Raw genomic sequence first — 14,426 nt, forward strand, 5'->3', positions numbered from 1 at the left:
GATAATAATCATAGGCATACTGTGTGGTAGGCACTGTGAGGCGAGTATGGTCTTTATTTGTATTTCACAGTTGAGGAACTTGAGGCTTAGGAGAGTTAAGTAACTAGCATGGATCACACAGTTTTTAACTGGCAAAGCCAGAATTCAAAATCAGGTGCTTAACTCCAGAACCTAAGCTCAAAACTAATATCCCTTACTACCTTGCCTTTTGCTAGGAAAAGAGGATATTTGAGGCTAGGTGTGGTGGCTCATGCCTGTAATCCCAGCACTTTGGGAAGCTGAGGCATGAGGATTGTTTGAGCCTAGGAGTTCAAGACCAGACTGAGTGACATATGGAGACCCTGTCTCTACGGAAAAGTTTAAAAACTAGCAAGGCGTGGTGGCATGTACCTGTAATCCTAGCACTTCGGTAGGCTAAGGTGGGCAGATCTCTTGAGCTCAGGTGTTCAAGACCAGCCTGGTCAACAGGGTGAAACCCCGTCTCTACTAAAAATACAAAAATTAACCAGACATGGTGGCATGTGCTTGTAGTCCTAGCTACTTGGGAGGCTGAGGCAGGAGGATCACTTGAGCCCAGGAGTTTGAGCCTACAATGATTGTGAGCCATGACTGTGCCACTGCACTCCAGCCTGGGTGACAGAGTGAGACCCTGTCTCAAAAACAAACAAACAAAAACTAGCCAGGAATGGTGGTGTATGCCTACGGTTCCAGCTATTTGGGAGGCTGAGGCAGGAGGATTGCTTGAGCCCAGGAGGTTGAGACTGTAGTGAGCTGTGATCACACCATTACACTCCAGCCTGGGTGACAGACAGACCCTGTCTCAAAAAAGAAATTTTTTAATAAATAAATAATCAGCCAGTCGCAGTAGCTCACACCTATAATCCCAGCACTTTGGGAGGTCGAGGTGGGCAGATCACCTGAGGTCAAGAGTTTGAAACCAGCCTGGCCAACATGGCAAAACCCCATCTCTACTAAAAATACAAAAATTAGCCAGGCGTGGTGGTGCACACCTATAATCCCAGCTACTTGGGAGGCTGAGACAGGAGAATCACTTGAACTCAGGAGACAGAGGTTATAGTGAGCTGAGATTGCACCACCGCACTCCAGCCTGGGTGACAGAGTGAGATTCTGTCTCAAAAGAAAAAAAAAAAAAAGAAGAAGAAGAAGAAAGAAAGAAAAGAGGATATTCTACACATATCAGACAGGGAAGTAGAGGAACATCAATATTTATTTCTCTTCAGTGTAACAGACTTTTCACTTTATAAGCAGACTTCATTTATCCTCAAGACAATACTGCAAGGCAGATACTATGGAATCTTTTGTGCAGATGAAAAAACTGAGTCTCATGGAAGATAAGTAAGTTACCCACAGCCACATAGTCATTATATTGGCAGAGTCAGGATTCAAATCAGGTCTCCCTGGCTCCAAAGCTCTGAGGAATGGAAAATAGGAAACACAGGTGCATCTGTGTGCAAGACGGGAGTCCATTTTCTGAGTTTCACAATGTTCCTGCACCTGCCACAACGGAGATGAAGGAAGAGGCACCTGGGGTGACTCTGAGTGGCCCAAGCTCACCTAGGTAGAGGGACCAGGCCACACAAGAGCACCACAGGCAGATCCCAGTGCCTGCTTGGATATCCCATTTGCCCTCCCTCAGAGGACACGTTGCTATCAGTGCCTGGCTCCAGGTCACCATCCGGGCTGACAAGAACCTACTGGCTTGCGGCCTACAGTGTGATTCACCCGGCACGCTGCTTCTCCTCTCCCCCACCTGGCAACTTCCCGAGCCCCTCTGCCCCTCTCACTTCACTGCAACTCAACGTCCCCAGAAACATCTCACTTTCCTCCTTTTGTCTCTCTTTGAAGCGCTGAACAAGAAATCCAAACTTATCAGCAGAACAGAAGCAGAAAAGAAGAGATCTTCTAAGGTAAGGGCAGGGAAGTTCTGGGAGTTCTCACTGTTGGGGTGAGACTGGACTTACAGAAGGAGGACCCCCAAGCTCTGGCTAGGAACTAAATGAGAGATTTTTCAGGCCTTTATTAACAAAAGAAACTGAAAGCTACTAAAGACTTCCTGGCTTCAGCGCTGAGCCAGACACCCACAGAAGCCCAGGGAGCTGAAGTCCACTGAGCAAAATAGATTATGAAAAGCAGCTTCCTCTTCTAGTTAGCCCCTGCCTGAAATTTCACCATCACTCATACTTTTGGATGAATGTGGTGTTTCCCAAACCTCAGTCATTTCAGAACCACATTTACAACTTTTGCCATATCTGAGTTCCACCTATTTATTTAACATATTTATTTAAAATTAAAACTTAGGCCAGATGCAGTGGCTCACGCCTATAATCCCAGCGCTTTGCGAGGCCAAGGTGGGCAGATCAACTGAGGTCAGGAGTTTGAGACTAGCCTGGCCAACATGGCGAAACCCCGTCTCTACTAAAAATACAAAAATAGGTGTGGTGGTGGACACCTGTAATTCCAGCTACTTGGGAGGCTGAGGCAGGAGAATTGCTTGTACCCGGGAGGTTGAGGTTGCAGTGAGTCTGAGCCATTGCTCTCCAGCCTGGGTGACAAGAGTGAAACTCTGTCTCAAAACAACAACAAAAAAAATTAAAACTTAAAAAATACAGTTGACTCTTGAACAACATGGGTTTGAACTCATGGGTCCACTTATACATTGATTATTTTATTTATTTTATTTTATTTTTTTTTTTTTTTGAGATGGAGTCTCGCTCTGTCACCCAGGCTGGAGTGCAGTGGCACGATCCGATTCACTGCAGGCTCCGCCTCCCAGGTTCACGCGATTCTCCTGCCTCAGCCTCCCGAGTAGCTGGGACTACAGATGCCCACCACCACACCTGGATAATTTTTTATATATTTAGTAGACACGGGGTTTCACCATGTTAACCAGGATGGTCTCGATCTCCTGACCTTGTGATCTGCCCGCCTCGGCCTCCCAGAGTGCTGGGATTACAGGCGTAAGCCACTGCACCCAGCCTTCTTCTTCTTCTTCTTTTTTTTTTTTTTTTTTAAGATGGAGTTTTCAGTTTTCACTCTTGTTGGCCAGGCCAGAGTTCGGTGGCATGATCTTGGCTCACTGCAACCCTCACTGGCGAGTTCAAGCAATTCTCATGCCTCAGTCTCCTGAGTAGCTGGGATTATAGGCACATGCCACCATGCCCAGCTAATGTTTTTGTATTTTTAGTAGAGATGGGGTTTCGCCAAGTTTGCCAGGCTGGTCTCAAACTCCTGACCTCAGGTGATCTGCCTGCCTCAGCCTACCAAAGTGCTGGGATTACAGGGGTGAGCCACCATGCCCAGCTGATTTTTTAAATTGGAAAATTTTTTTTAAAGACTGACAATTAGGAAAAACAGGTGAATCTTGTTACCTAGAAATATTTTTTAAAATGAAAAAAAGTATGTCATTAATGCATAAAATATATGTAGATACTAGTCTATTTTACCACTTGCTACCATAAAATATACATAAATCTATTATAAAAAATTAAAATTGCCCAAAACATATACAACACACAGACAGTACATGATGCCATTCAAAATAGAAACATAACCAAATGTAAAGATGCAGTATGAAATCATAACTGCATAAACAACTGTAGTACATACTGTACTACCATCATATTTGTGAAGCTACCTCCTGGTGCCACTGCAGCGTGCTCTGGTGTTGTGAGTACGTGCTTAAAACGCTCTGTGAGCTAATCATCTCTGCACAAGGAGTCTCACCAGTGAATCATATATTGCAGTAAAATGTGATCCCTCAAGGTTCTCGTGTATTTTCAAATGTGTTTAATGCAATACTGTAAGCCTTGAGTAGTACCAAAGGCCCATACTAGGTGCTACTAGTGATTCTGGAAGTGTTCCCAAGAAGCAGAGAAGAGTCATGACATTACAAGAAAAAGTTGCTTGAATTGCTTGATTCAAGCAAAAAGGCAGATTAGAAAGTGTTAGAACGGCACTAAGGACATGTTAGCACCAAATCAGCCCTTTCAAGTTGAAAAAGATTGAAAAAAGAATCCTTTCTCATTGTATAGTAGGTGGTACCATAGGTGGAGCTCTGCAGCTTCGGCTGCTTACTATTTCAGACAGACAATACATCTTGTAAACAGATGAAGTAAACTTATGGTATCAATAAATACAGTACGGTACTGTAAATGTATTTTTACTTCCTTATATTTTCTTTTCTTATAATCAATCTCTACTTATCCAATAATTTTCTTAATAATATTTTCTTTTCCCTACCTTACTTGATTTTTTTTTTTTTTTTTTTTAGAGATGGGGTGTCGCTCTGTCACTCAGGCTGGAGTGCAGTGGCACCATTTCGGTTCATTGCAACCTCAACCTCCCAGGCTCAAGTGATCCTCCTGCCTCAGCCCCGCAAGCAGCTAGGACTATGGGTGTGCACCCCATGCCTGGCAGATATTTGTATTTTTAGTAGAGACGAGGTTTTGCCATGTTGCCCAGGCTGGTCTTGAACTCCTGAGCTCAGGCAATCTGCTGCTTCTGCCTCCTAAACTGCTGGGATTACATGCATGAGCCACCATGCCCAGTTTACTTGATTATAAGAGTACAGTATATAATATATATAACATAAAAAAAGTGTTAATCCCCAGTTTATGTTATCAGTAAGGCTTTCCTCTGGCCAACAGTCGGCTATTAGTAGTTAAGTCTTTTGGGAGTCAAAAATAATATGAGGGCCAGGCACGGTGGCTCACACCTGTAATTCCAGCACTTTGGGAAGCTGAGGCAGGCAGATCACTTGAGTCCAGGAATTCAGCACCAGCCTCAGCAACATAATGAAATGTCATCTCTACAAAAAATTTTCAAAAATTAACTGGGGTGTGGTGGTGTGCTCCTGTAGTCCCAGATGCTCAGGAGGCTGAGGTAGGAGATTCGCTTGAGCCTGGGATATCAAGGCTACAGTGACTTGTGATCTTACCACTGCACTCCAGCCTGGGCAACAGAATAAGACCCTGTCTCAAAGAAAAAAGGATTTTTGACTGTGTGTAAAGAGTTTGTGCCCCTAACCCCTGCACTGTTCAAGGGTCAATTGTATATAATGATAGAAAACTAGTATCACTTGCCATAAATAGAAGGAAACTATAAAAATATGTAAAGTTGGCCAGGCATGGTGGCTCACACCTGTAATCCCAGCACTTTGGATCACCTCAGGTCAGGAATTTAAGACCAGTCTGACCAACATGGTGAAATCCCATCTCCACTAAAAATACAAAAATTAGCTGGGCATGGTGGTACGCGCCTGTAATTCCAGCTACTCAGGAGGCTGAGGCAGGAGAATCACTTGAACCTGGGAGGTGGAGGTTGTAGTGAGCCAAGATCGCACCACTGCACTCCAGCCTGGGCGACAGAGCCAGACTCCATCTCAAAAAAAAAAAAAAAAAGGCCGGGCGTCGTGGCTCAAGCCTGTAATCCCAGCACTTTGGGAGGCCGAGACGGGCGGATCATGAGGTCAGGAGATCAAGACCATCCTGGCTAACACGGTGAAACCCCGTCTCTACTAAAAATACAAAAAACTAGCCAGGCGAGGTGGCGGGCGCCTGTAGTCCCAGCTACTCCGGAGGCTGAGGCAGGAGAATGGCGTAAAACCCAGGAGGCGGAGCTTGCAGTGAGCTGAGATCCGGCCACTGCACTCCAGCCCAGGAGACACAGCAAGACTCCGTCTCAAAAAACAAAAAAAAAAAAAAAAAAAAAAAGGAAAAAAAAAGGGGGGGCAAAGTTAAAACATTGTTAGTGAATTCTGGATGAATGGATGGTATTGCCTACCAAAGGCTCTAAATTTGAGGCCTAAATCTCTGTGTTAAAAGGCAGATTAGGCTGGGCACGGTGGCTCACACCTGTAATCCCAGCACTTTGGGAGGCTGAGGCAGGAAGATCACCTGAGGTTAAGAGTTGCAGACCAGCCTGGCCAACATGGTGAAACCCTGTCTCTACTGAAAATTAAAAAATTAGCTGGGCGTGGTGGTGCACACCTGTAATCCCAGCTGCCCGGAAGGCTGAGGCAGGAGAATCACTGGAACCGGGGAGGTAAAAGTTGCAGTGAGCCGAGATGGCACCACTACACTCCAGCCTGGGTGACAGAGCAAGACTCCATCTCAAAAAAAAAAAAAAAAAAAGATTAGAAAGTGTTACAACGGCACTAAGGACATGTTAGCACCGAATTAGCCCTTTCAAGTTGAAAAAGATTGAAAAAAGAATCCTTTCTCATTGTATAATTCAGTGTCATTTAACATTAACGTTCCACCTAAAATCATACCACCGTTAACACAAGTTCCCACTTTGGGAAACACTGGACTGAGGCATTGCTGAAATGCACACCTTATTCCTGTCTTAGTGTGCCTCAGTTTATCATATCAACTGTAACCAGAGCGAGGAGCACTGGATTAGGTATCAGGAGGCAGGATCTGGTACTGCGTGATCTTGGAAGTCCCTGCTCTTCTCTAGGCCTATTTTGTTGGCTGTAAAGTGAACATGCATATGAGATTATTGACAGATAAAAATATATAACTGACAAATATATTTATATGCTAAGCACTGGGAACATAGCAGTGAATAAGAAAGATATATCCTATCCCTGCTCTCATGGAGTTTACATTCTTGTGGACAAAACAGGTGAACAGCAAGTAAATCAATAAATAGGTAAATAAATTCAGATGATAAAGAGTGCGAAGAAATTACAGCACGGTAATGAGAGTGAGGGGAAGAGTGGTCTGGGAAGGCCTCTCTGAGGAAGTAGTATTTAAATAGACTGAAAAATTCAATAACCTAGAGCAGCAGCGTCCAATGGAAATACAATGTGAGGCCGGGAGCAGTGGCTCACGGCTATAATCCCAGCACTTTGGGAGGCCGAGGCGTGCGGATCACCTGAGGTCAGGAGTTCGAGACCACCCTGGCCAACATGGTGAAGCCCCGTCTCTACTAAAAATACAAAAATTAGCTGGGCGTGGTGGCACATACCTGTAATCCCAGCTACTCGGGAGGCTGAGGCAGGAGAATCACTTGAACCCAGGAGGCGGTGGTTGCGGTGAGCCAAGATCGCACCATTGTACTCCAGCTTGGGTGACAAGAGTGAAACTGGCTCTCAAAAAAACAAAGGTTACTCAGGAGGCTGAGGCAGGAGAATGGTGTGAACCCGGGAGGCGGAGCTTGCAGTAAGCCGAGATGGCGCCACTGTACTCCAGCCTGGGCGACGGAGCAAGACTCCCTCTCAAAAAAGAAAAAAAAAAAAAGCAAAGAACTGTGATGTGAGCTACATTATAAATTTAAATTTGCTTATAGTTTCTTTTTTTTTTTTTTGAGACGGAGTTATGCTTTTGTTGCCCAGGCTGGAGGGCAATGGCACAATCTCGGCTCACTGCAGCCTCCGCCTCCCGGGTTCAAGCAATTCTCCTGCCTCAGTCTCCCGAGTAGCTGGGATTACAGGCATGTGCCACCACGCCAGGCTAATTTTTTTTTTTTTTTTTTTTTTTTTTTGAGACGGAGTCTCGCTCTGTCGCCCAGGCTGGAGTGCAGTGGCCAGATCAAAAACAGGTACAATGAATTGTAATATTTTATTTAACCGAGTATACTCAAAATGTTAACATTTCAATATGTGATTAATTTAAAAAGTTACTGAAATAATTTATTCTTTTTGTTGTGCTAAATCTTTGAAATCTGGTGCATAGTTTACAGTACAGCACATCTCATCCCAATGCTCAGTTTTGACAAGCATGAAATGTAGTTCTAACTAAAAAGTTGTGTTTAAGAAGAAAAATATTTTTACATTGCTTCAGTTTTACATTTTAAATTTAAATTAATTAAAATTAAATTTGAAAATTCAGTTTCTAGGTCACACTAAACACATTTCACGTACTCAATAGCCACATATGACCACTGGCTATCTGTATCGAAGGTACAAAACCCAATGGCTATTTCCTTCCCAGGAAAGGAAGCAACAAGCTATGACAGCAGTGTCCAAGACAGCTCCTGCTGGGTTCCCACAGCAGGAACTCACCTGCTGCGCTCGGTGCACAGTGGGGCAGCAAAGTTAACACGGGTCGGAGAGGCAGGCAAAGGCCAAATCTCAAAGGCCAAAAGAAGGTTCATGTTTCCTTTTAAGTTAAAAGAGAGACCACTTAGACCGGGCACGGTGGCTCACGCCTGTAATGTAATCCCAGCACTTTGGGAGGCCGAGGCAGGCAGATCCCTTGAGCCCAGGAGTTTGAGACAGACTTGGACAATAAGTGAGACCCCGTCTATAAAAAATAGAAAATAAAAATAAAAATAAAATTAGCCAAGCGTGGTGGCGCACACATGTGGTCCCAGCTACTTGGGAGGCTGAAGTGGCAGAATCGCCTGAACCCAGGAGGTTGCAGTGAGCCAAGATCGCGCCATGCAGTCCAACCTGGGTGACAGAGTGAAACTCTGTCTAAAAAACAAAACAAAACAAAAAGTAGGGAGAAGAGGGCCAGGGCCAGCCAAGAGCCAGGTCAGTCTGGATGGCGATGGAGGTGAGGGAATCAGACTGAGGGAGCGGGCAGTGGGCGGTGGGCAATCCGGCGGGGAAACCTCTGGTCCGGGACCTCCCTAGCCCGAGGAGCTCCCACGCACAGGTGAGGACAAGAGGGGCGGGCGTGGCCGGCTCATAAAGCCCCGGCGTTTCCCACGCAGAAGGAAGCTTCGATGAAGAAAGTGGCGCGGCCCCGGACCCCCCTGTCTGCGCCCTGCGTGGCCACCCGCGACAGCTGCAAGCCGCCTGCACCCGCCTGCTGCGACCCGTGCGCCTCCTGCCAGTGCCGCTTCTTTCGCAGCGCCTGCTCCTGCCGCGTGCTCAGCCTCAACTGCTGAGCGCGCCCTCTCCCGGCCGCCGGCGCACAGGGTTTTGGGGACGCGGGGCGCTTTTCGGGCGGGTGATCTCTAACAGGGCGGCTTCCCACGCCTGGGGGCGGGCGGAGGTTGCAGGAGGTGGGAGTTCAGGGAGACCTGGCTTGGGCTAAACTCGAAATACAATATATATAGGCTGCTCCAAGGTGTGCGGCTGTTTCTATAAAGGTCCCGAAAGTTCTCGATGCCTTCGCCACGGAGTCCCGCGGACTGCGCACGCGCTGCTCTCCAGGGGCTCAGGAAACGCGGGCGTCCCAGCCCCACAGCTGCACTCCCAGTCAACGCTGCTCCCGACCTAGGGGTTGGGAATGAGGTACCGCCCCTGCCATTAAACCGGGAAACACCCGAGGCTACCTCCAAAACCAGGGAATTCAGACCAGCCAGGCAGAAAGGAACCGCCTTTAGGTCTTAACACATTTCCTCCTAGGTGCTCCCCTCTCCCCAGGGGAAGAAACGGAAAGAAAGAGGCCAGGCGCGGTGGCTCACGCCTGTATTCCCAGCACTTTGGGAGGCCGAGGCGGGCGGATCACCTGAGGTCTGGAGATCGAGACCATCCTGACCAACATGGGGAAACCCGTCTCTACTAAAAATACAAAATTAGCCGGGTGTAGTGGCGCATGCCTTAAATCTCAGCTACTGGAGAGGCTGAGGCAGGAGAATTGCTTGAACCCGGGAAGCAGAGGCTGCAGTGAGCCAAGATCACGCCATTGCACTCCAGCCTGGGCAACAAGAGCAGAACTCTATCTAAAAAGAAAGAAAGAAAGCCGAGGCTGGAGGATCACTTGAGGCCAGAAGTTAAAGACCAGCCTGGGCAACATAGTGAGACTCCCCGCCACGCTGCTCGTGTGTACAAAAAATTTTTTAAATTAGCTGGGTGTGGGGGCATGCGCCAGTAGTCCCAGCTACTCAGGCAGCTAAGACAGGAGAATCACTTGAGCCCTGGAGTTGGAGGCTGCAGTGAGCTATGATCATACCACTGAACTCCAGACTTGGCAACAGAGTGAAACCCTGTGCTTAAGAGAAAAAAAAAAAAAGGAAATAATCATTCCCATTCTTGTTATAAATCTAAGGTAGTGTCCTGTTCCCTGTCTGTTCCTTAACACAAGAAATAAACAAACAACACCCCGACACACAGGAAAGCTGCCAGATGCTTGTTTTGTTTTCTGTCATTTAGGCTGCAGTCCTACAGGGCAAGAACCTTTTGTTCCTTGTACCACAGCTGCTGCTGAGTAAATATCATATTGGGAAGATATTGCAGTCACTCCTCCTGTTTTCCAGACATTGTTCACCAAGCAGGCACCATTTGGCCCCCAAGGGTGAGGCCAGGATGCAAAGCTAAAGACTCAGTCCATTAGTAACAAAGCCATTTGGCTGCTGGGTCCAGACAACCACATAGAAGACCAACCCATTCATTCATTCAGCAAATGTGTATTGAGCACCTACTGTGTGCCAGGTGCTATGGACATAGTGGTGAAGAAGTCCAATATGGATCCTCTCCTTGCAGAGCTTATGGTCCAGTGGCCCATGGCTATTGTCCCTTGTTAGAGGTTAGAACCGTTGTTAGCATATGTGGTCCATTCCCTCAGACCATCAGTTTTGGTTTTTCTTTAGAGATGGGGTCTTGCTATGTTGCCCAAGCTGGTCTCAAACTACTGGCCTCAAGCACTCCTCCTGCCTCAACCTCCCAGAGTTCTGGGATTACAGACATGAGCCACTGTGCCCAGCCAGTTTTTGCTTTGTTTGTTTGTTCTGAGACAGAGTCTCACTCTGTCACTCAGGTGGGAGTGCAGTGGTGCAACCTTGTCTCACTGGAGCCTCCACCTCCCAGGCTCAAGCTATCCTCCAACCTCAGCCTCCCAAGTAGCTGGGACTTCAGGATTCAAGAGATAGTCGTGTGTGAGTACCTGGGATTACAGGCGTGCACCACCACAACCGGCTAATTTTTATATTTTTAGTAGAGGCGGGGTTTTGCCACTCTTGAACTCTTGGCCTCAAGTGATCCACCCATCTCAGCCTCCCAAAGTGCTGGGATTACAGGTATGAGCCACCACGCCCCACCTCCTTCTCCTTTTCAGAATTCCTCCTCAAGCCTAAAGTGCTAAGAGCATGGTGCTGGGCCTCTCAAAACTCTGCTGGTCTAATGACCAGAATTGAAACTCACATTTGTGACTCAGAGTTACGGCTTGACTGTTAGGAGAATCTGAGATTGCCATCTTCAACACCATTATTCATTCTATTTCTGCCTCACACACACGGGGTGAACTTAACCTAGGAAGATTTACCCTACCTTTGTGGCCATTGATTGAGGATCATTTCTTCCTGAAGGGCATAGCCTTAAACTTGTGCCCAAAGTTCTCATAGTGTGGCCTTGAACAGGTCTTTTTTTTTTTTTTTTTTTTTTTTGAGACAGAGTCTTGCTCTGTCACCCAGGCTGTAGTGTAGTGGCGCAATCTGGGTTCACCACAGTCTCTGCCTCCCAGGTTCAAGTGATTCTCCTGCCTCAGCCTCCTGAGTAGCTGGGATTACAGGCATGTGCCACCACGCCTGTCTAATTTTGTATTTTTAGTAGAGACAGGGTTTCACCATGTTGGCCAGGCTAGTCTCAAAATCCTGACCTCAAACAATCTGCCCACCTCAGCTTCCCAAAGTTCTGGGATTACAGGCTATGAGCCACCACACCCAGCCTGAACAAGTCACTTTTGATGCTACCATTTCCATGTTTACAAAGTGAGAAGTAAATCAGTCAGAGTATTTCAGGTGCAAACAACAGAAACAACTCTAGCTAGCCTGAGAGAAAAAAAAGGTAGAGGGTTAGTCTCCTGGAGAGATTTGGGGACCTCAAAGGAAAGATTACACGACATGCCTCCAAAAAAAAAAAAAGCCCCTGAGGGGTGCTAGAGGAGCCAAGTGGACAATGTCTTCCAAGCAAAGCGACAGGGATGTCAGCTCCGACCTCTTCAGTCCTTGCACTGGACCATTCAAAATAATTCCCAGGAGAGGCTGATTCACCTGATGTGGGGACAAGGGTGGTCCACCTTGACTGACAGTCCCATTGTTCAGGAAAAAATTCTCAAACCATGTTTTCCTCTGCTTTCACACCACCACAACAGTCATCAACGCCCAATAGACTTGTGTGACCCCAAAATCTGAGGGGATTTCCCCTACCAGCAAGCAAACCATCAGTTCTGCAGTGGACACCGGCTGGGTGTCCTCCAATTCAATTCCAACACTATCTACTTGGAGATGGCAGCAGATCCCACAGTCTGAGGGCTCAGTCCCCAAGACTGCCGTCATTTCAGACACCAGTCAAAAGTCTGAGCCTCTAGAACTTCTGACAACTGGCTTTAAGTTGGGGTTTCCACAACCCTCTTTGGGCTCAATTAATTTGCTGGAGGGGCTCACAGAACGCAGGGAAGCAAGGCCAGGTGCAGTGACTCACACCTGTAATCCCAGTACTTTGGGAAGCTGAGGTGGGAGCATCGCTTAAGCCCAGGAGTTCAAGATTAGCTTGGTCAACAGTGAGACCCCATCTCTATAAAAAATAAAATTAGCCAGGCATGGTGGCACAAGCCTCTAGTCCCAGCTACTCAAGAGGCTGAAGCAGGAGGATCGCTTGAGCCCAGGAGGTCGAGGCTGCAGTGAGTCGTGATCATACCACTGCATTCCAGGCTGTGTCTCAAAAATTTAAAAACCAAAAAGAATTCAGGGAAACACACCAGTTTATTATAAAGGCTATACAAAGGCTGCAGATGAAGAGATGCATAGGGTGAGGTATGGGAAGGGGTGCAGAGCTTCTGCGTCCTCCCTGGGCCTGCCGCCTTCTAGGAACCCCAGCGTGTCTGGCTATCGGGAAGCTCTCTGAAGCCTGTCCTCTTGGGTTTTTATGGAGGCTTCATTACGTAGGCATGATTGATTAAACCATTGGCCATTGGTGATCAACTTGACCTTCAGCCCCTCTGTCCTCCCCAGAGGTTGGGGGATGGGGATGAAAGTCATGCATTTGCCCTTGTGGTGACCCTTTTTTTTTTTTGGAGGCACATTGTATAATCTTTCCTTTGAGGTCCCCAAATCTCTCCAGGAGACTAACCTTCTACCTTTTTTTTCTCTCAGGCTAGCTAGAGTCGTTTCTGTTGCTTGCACCTAAAATAACTCTGATTTACTTCTCACTTTGTAAACATGGAAATGGTAGCATCAAAAGTGACTTGTTCAGGCTGGGTGTGGTGGCTCATAGCCTGTAATCCCAGAATGGTGATCAAATGATCCACCCGCCTCGGCTTCCCAAAGTGCTGGGATAGCAGGCATGAGCCACCACAGCCAGCCCCTCCATCTTTTTGAGCAACCACAGATCTTAGCATCACCACCCATTGTTGAGAAATTACCCCCAGTCATACAATAGGAACTTTAGAAAGAAATTTAACTCCAAGGGCCACTTCCCATTTGTGAAGAGGACAGGATAGGCAAGAAAAGAATTTAATTTGAACTGAATTACCCAAACCATCTGTAGTCAATTTGAGTCTAGAGTAGACGTGTTACTCTTTCTTCTTCCATGTATCAAGAGTAGAGGGTGTGTGTGTTGGGAGGGGGGATTGGGTTCAGGAAGGAGGCAAAGGAATGACTTTTGTTTAATCAGTAAAATCCTTTAAAATTGCCACATGCTTTCTGGTTCACTATAGAAACGAGATTTCTATTAATTGATTGCCTGCAGAAATAGTAGCTCTCCCAGCTGGATATATGAGTTGTAGAGTCTGGGAGGTGGCACCTTCTAAGAATGATGATGCTGACAATTATTATGCCTTCTTGTTGCCCGGGGAGCCCAGCAAATAGCTTTGTTGGAGTCCAGAGGCTTTTCACACTTCCCAGAGCTCCTCTTTAGAATCTGTGGACTCTACGGCTGTATAGGCTACCAGAGCAATAGTAAATATTGAGCTGCTGCTCACTGCTCGAGGCCTGTGTGGTCTGCAGTTATCATCATGCCATATTAACAGTGATTATTTATGGAGCAGCTACTTCATGCCAGGCATGACACCAAGACTACCATATTAACATCTTGACCTAAGTATCACTGTAAATAAGAGAACTGGGGTTCAAAGAGGTTAAGAAATGTGTCTAGAGAGACCTCGCACCTCAGCATGGCGATTCAGATCCAGCCCATGTCATTCCAGAGCCTAGGCCCTTAAGCACCAGGCCATTGAAAGCCAGGCAGAGGGGACTCTGCCTGCGTAGAGCCAACACCTTGCAGGAGACTTAGCCCAAGAGGTGTACCCAACAGACTCCCCATGTGACTCCCCAGCTCTCTAATGAGACCTTGTCAACACCACCCCAGGGAGTAGTCTCACTAGTGGAGCTTCTGGAGACAAGCAGCTGCATCTTCTTTTCTTGGGTCAGTACTTACACAAGAGGCCATGGGAGGTACAGGAGAGGGCACCAATAATCAAGAGGGGCTGGGGTACGGTGGCTCATTCCTGTAATTCCAGCACTTTGGGAGGCCGAGGCAGGAGGACTGCTTGAGTCCAGGAGTTTGAGACCAG

The 14,426-nt window shown here is 47.0% G+C and overlaps 1 protein-coding gene across 1 annotated transcript in view; it reads left to right on the forward strand.

Annotated features, from left to right (window-relative positions):
• The window catches only part of ASIP (agouti signaling protein), a 98,504-nt gene extending 89,467 nt beyond the window's left edge, over positions 1–9,037 (forward strand). Inside the window, exons 3-4 of the mRNA XM_023220455.1 lie at positions 1,867–1,928; positions 8,686–9,037. Of these exons, the coding sequence (XP_023076223.1) occupies positions 1,867–1,928; positions 8,686–8,862 (239 nt within the window). The 3' untranslated portion in view covers positions 8,863–9,037. The remainder of the gene's footprint in view (positions 1–1,866; positions 1,929–8,685) is intronic.
• The last annotated feature ends 5,389 nt before the right edge of the window (positions 9,038–14,426 follow it).

Source organism: Piliocolobus tephrosceles, chromosome 20 (genome assembly GCF_002776525.5).
Source record: "Piliocolobus tephrosceles isolate RC106 chromosome 20, ASM277652v3, whole genome shotgun sequence".
Lineage (NCBI taxonomy): Eukaryota > Metazoa > Chordata > Mammalia > Primates > Cercopithecidae > Piliocolobus > Piliocolobus tephrosceles.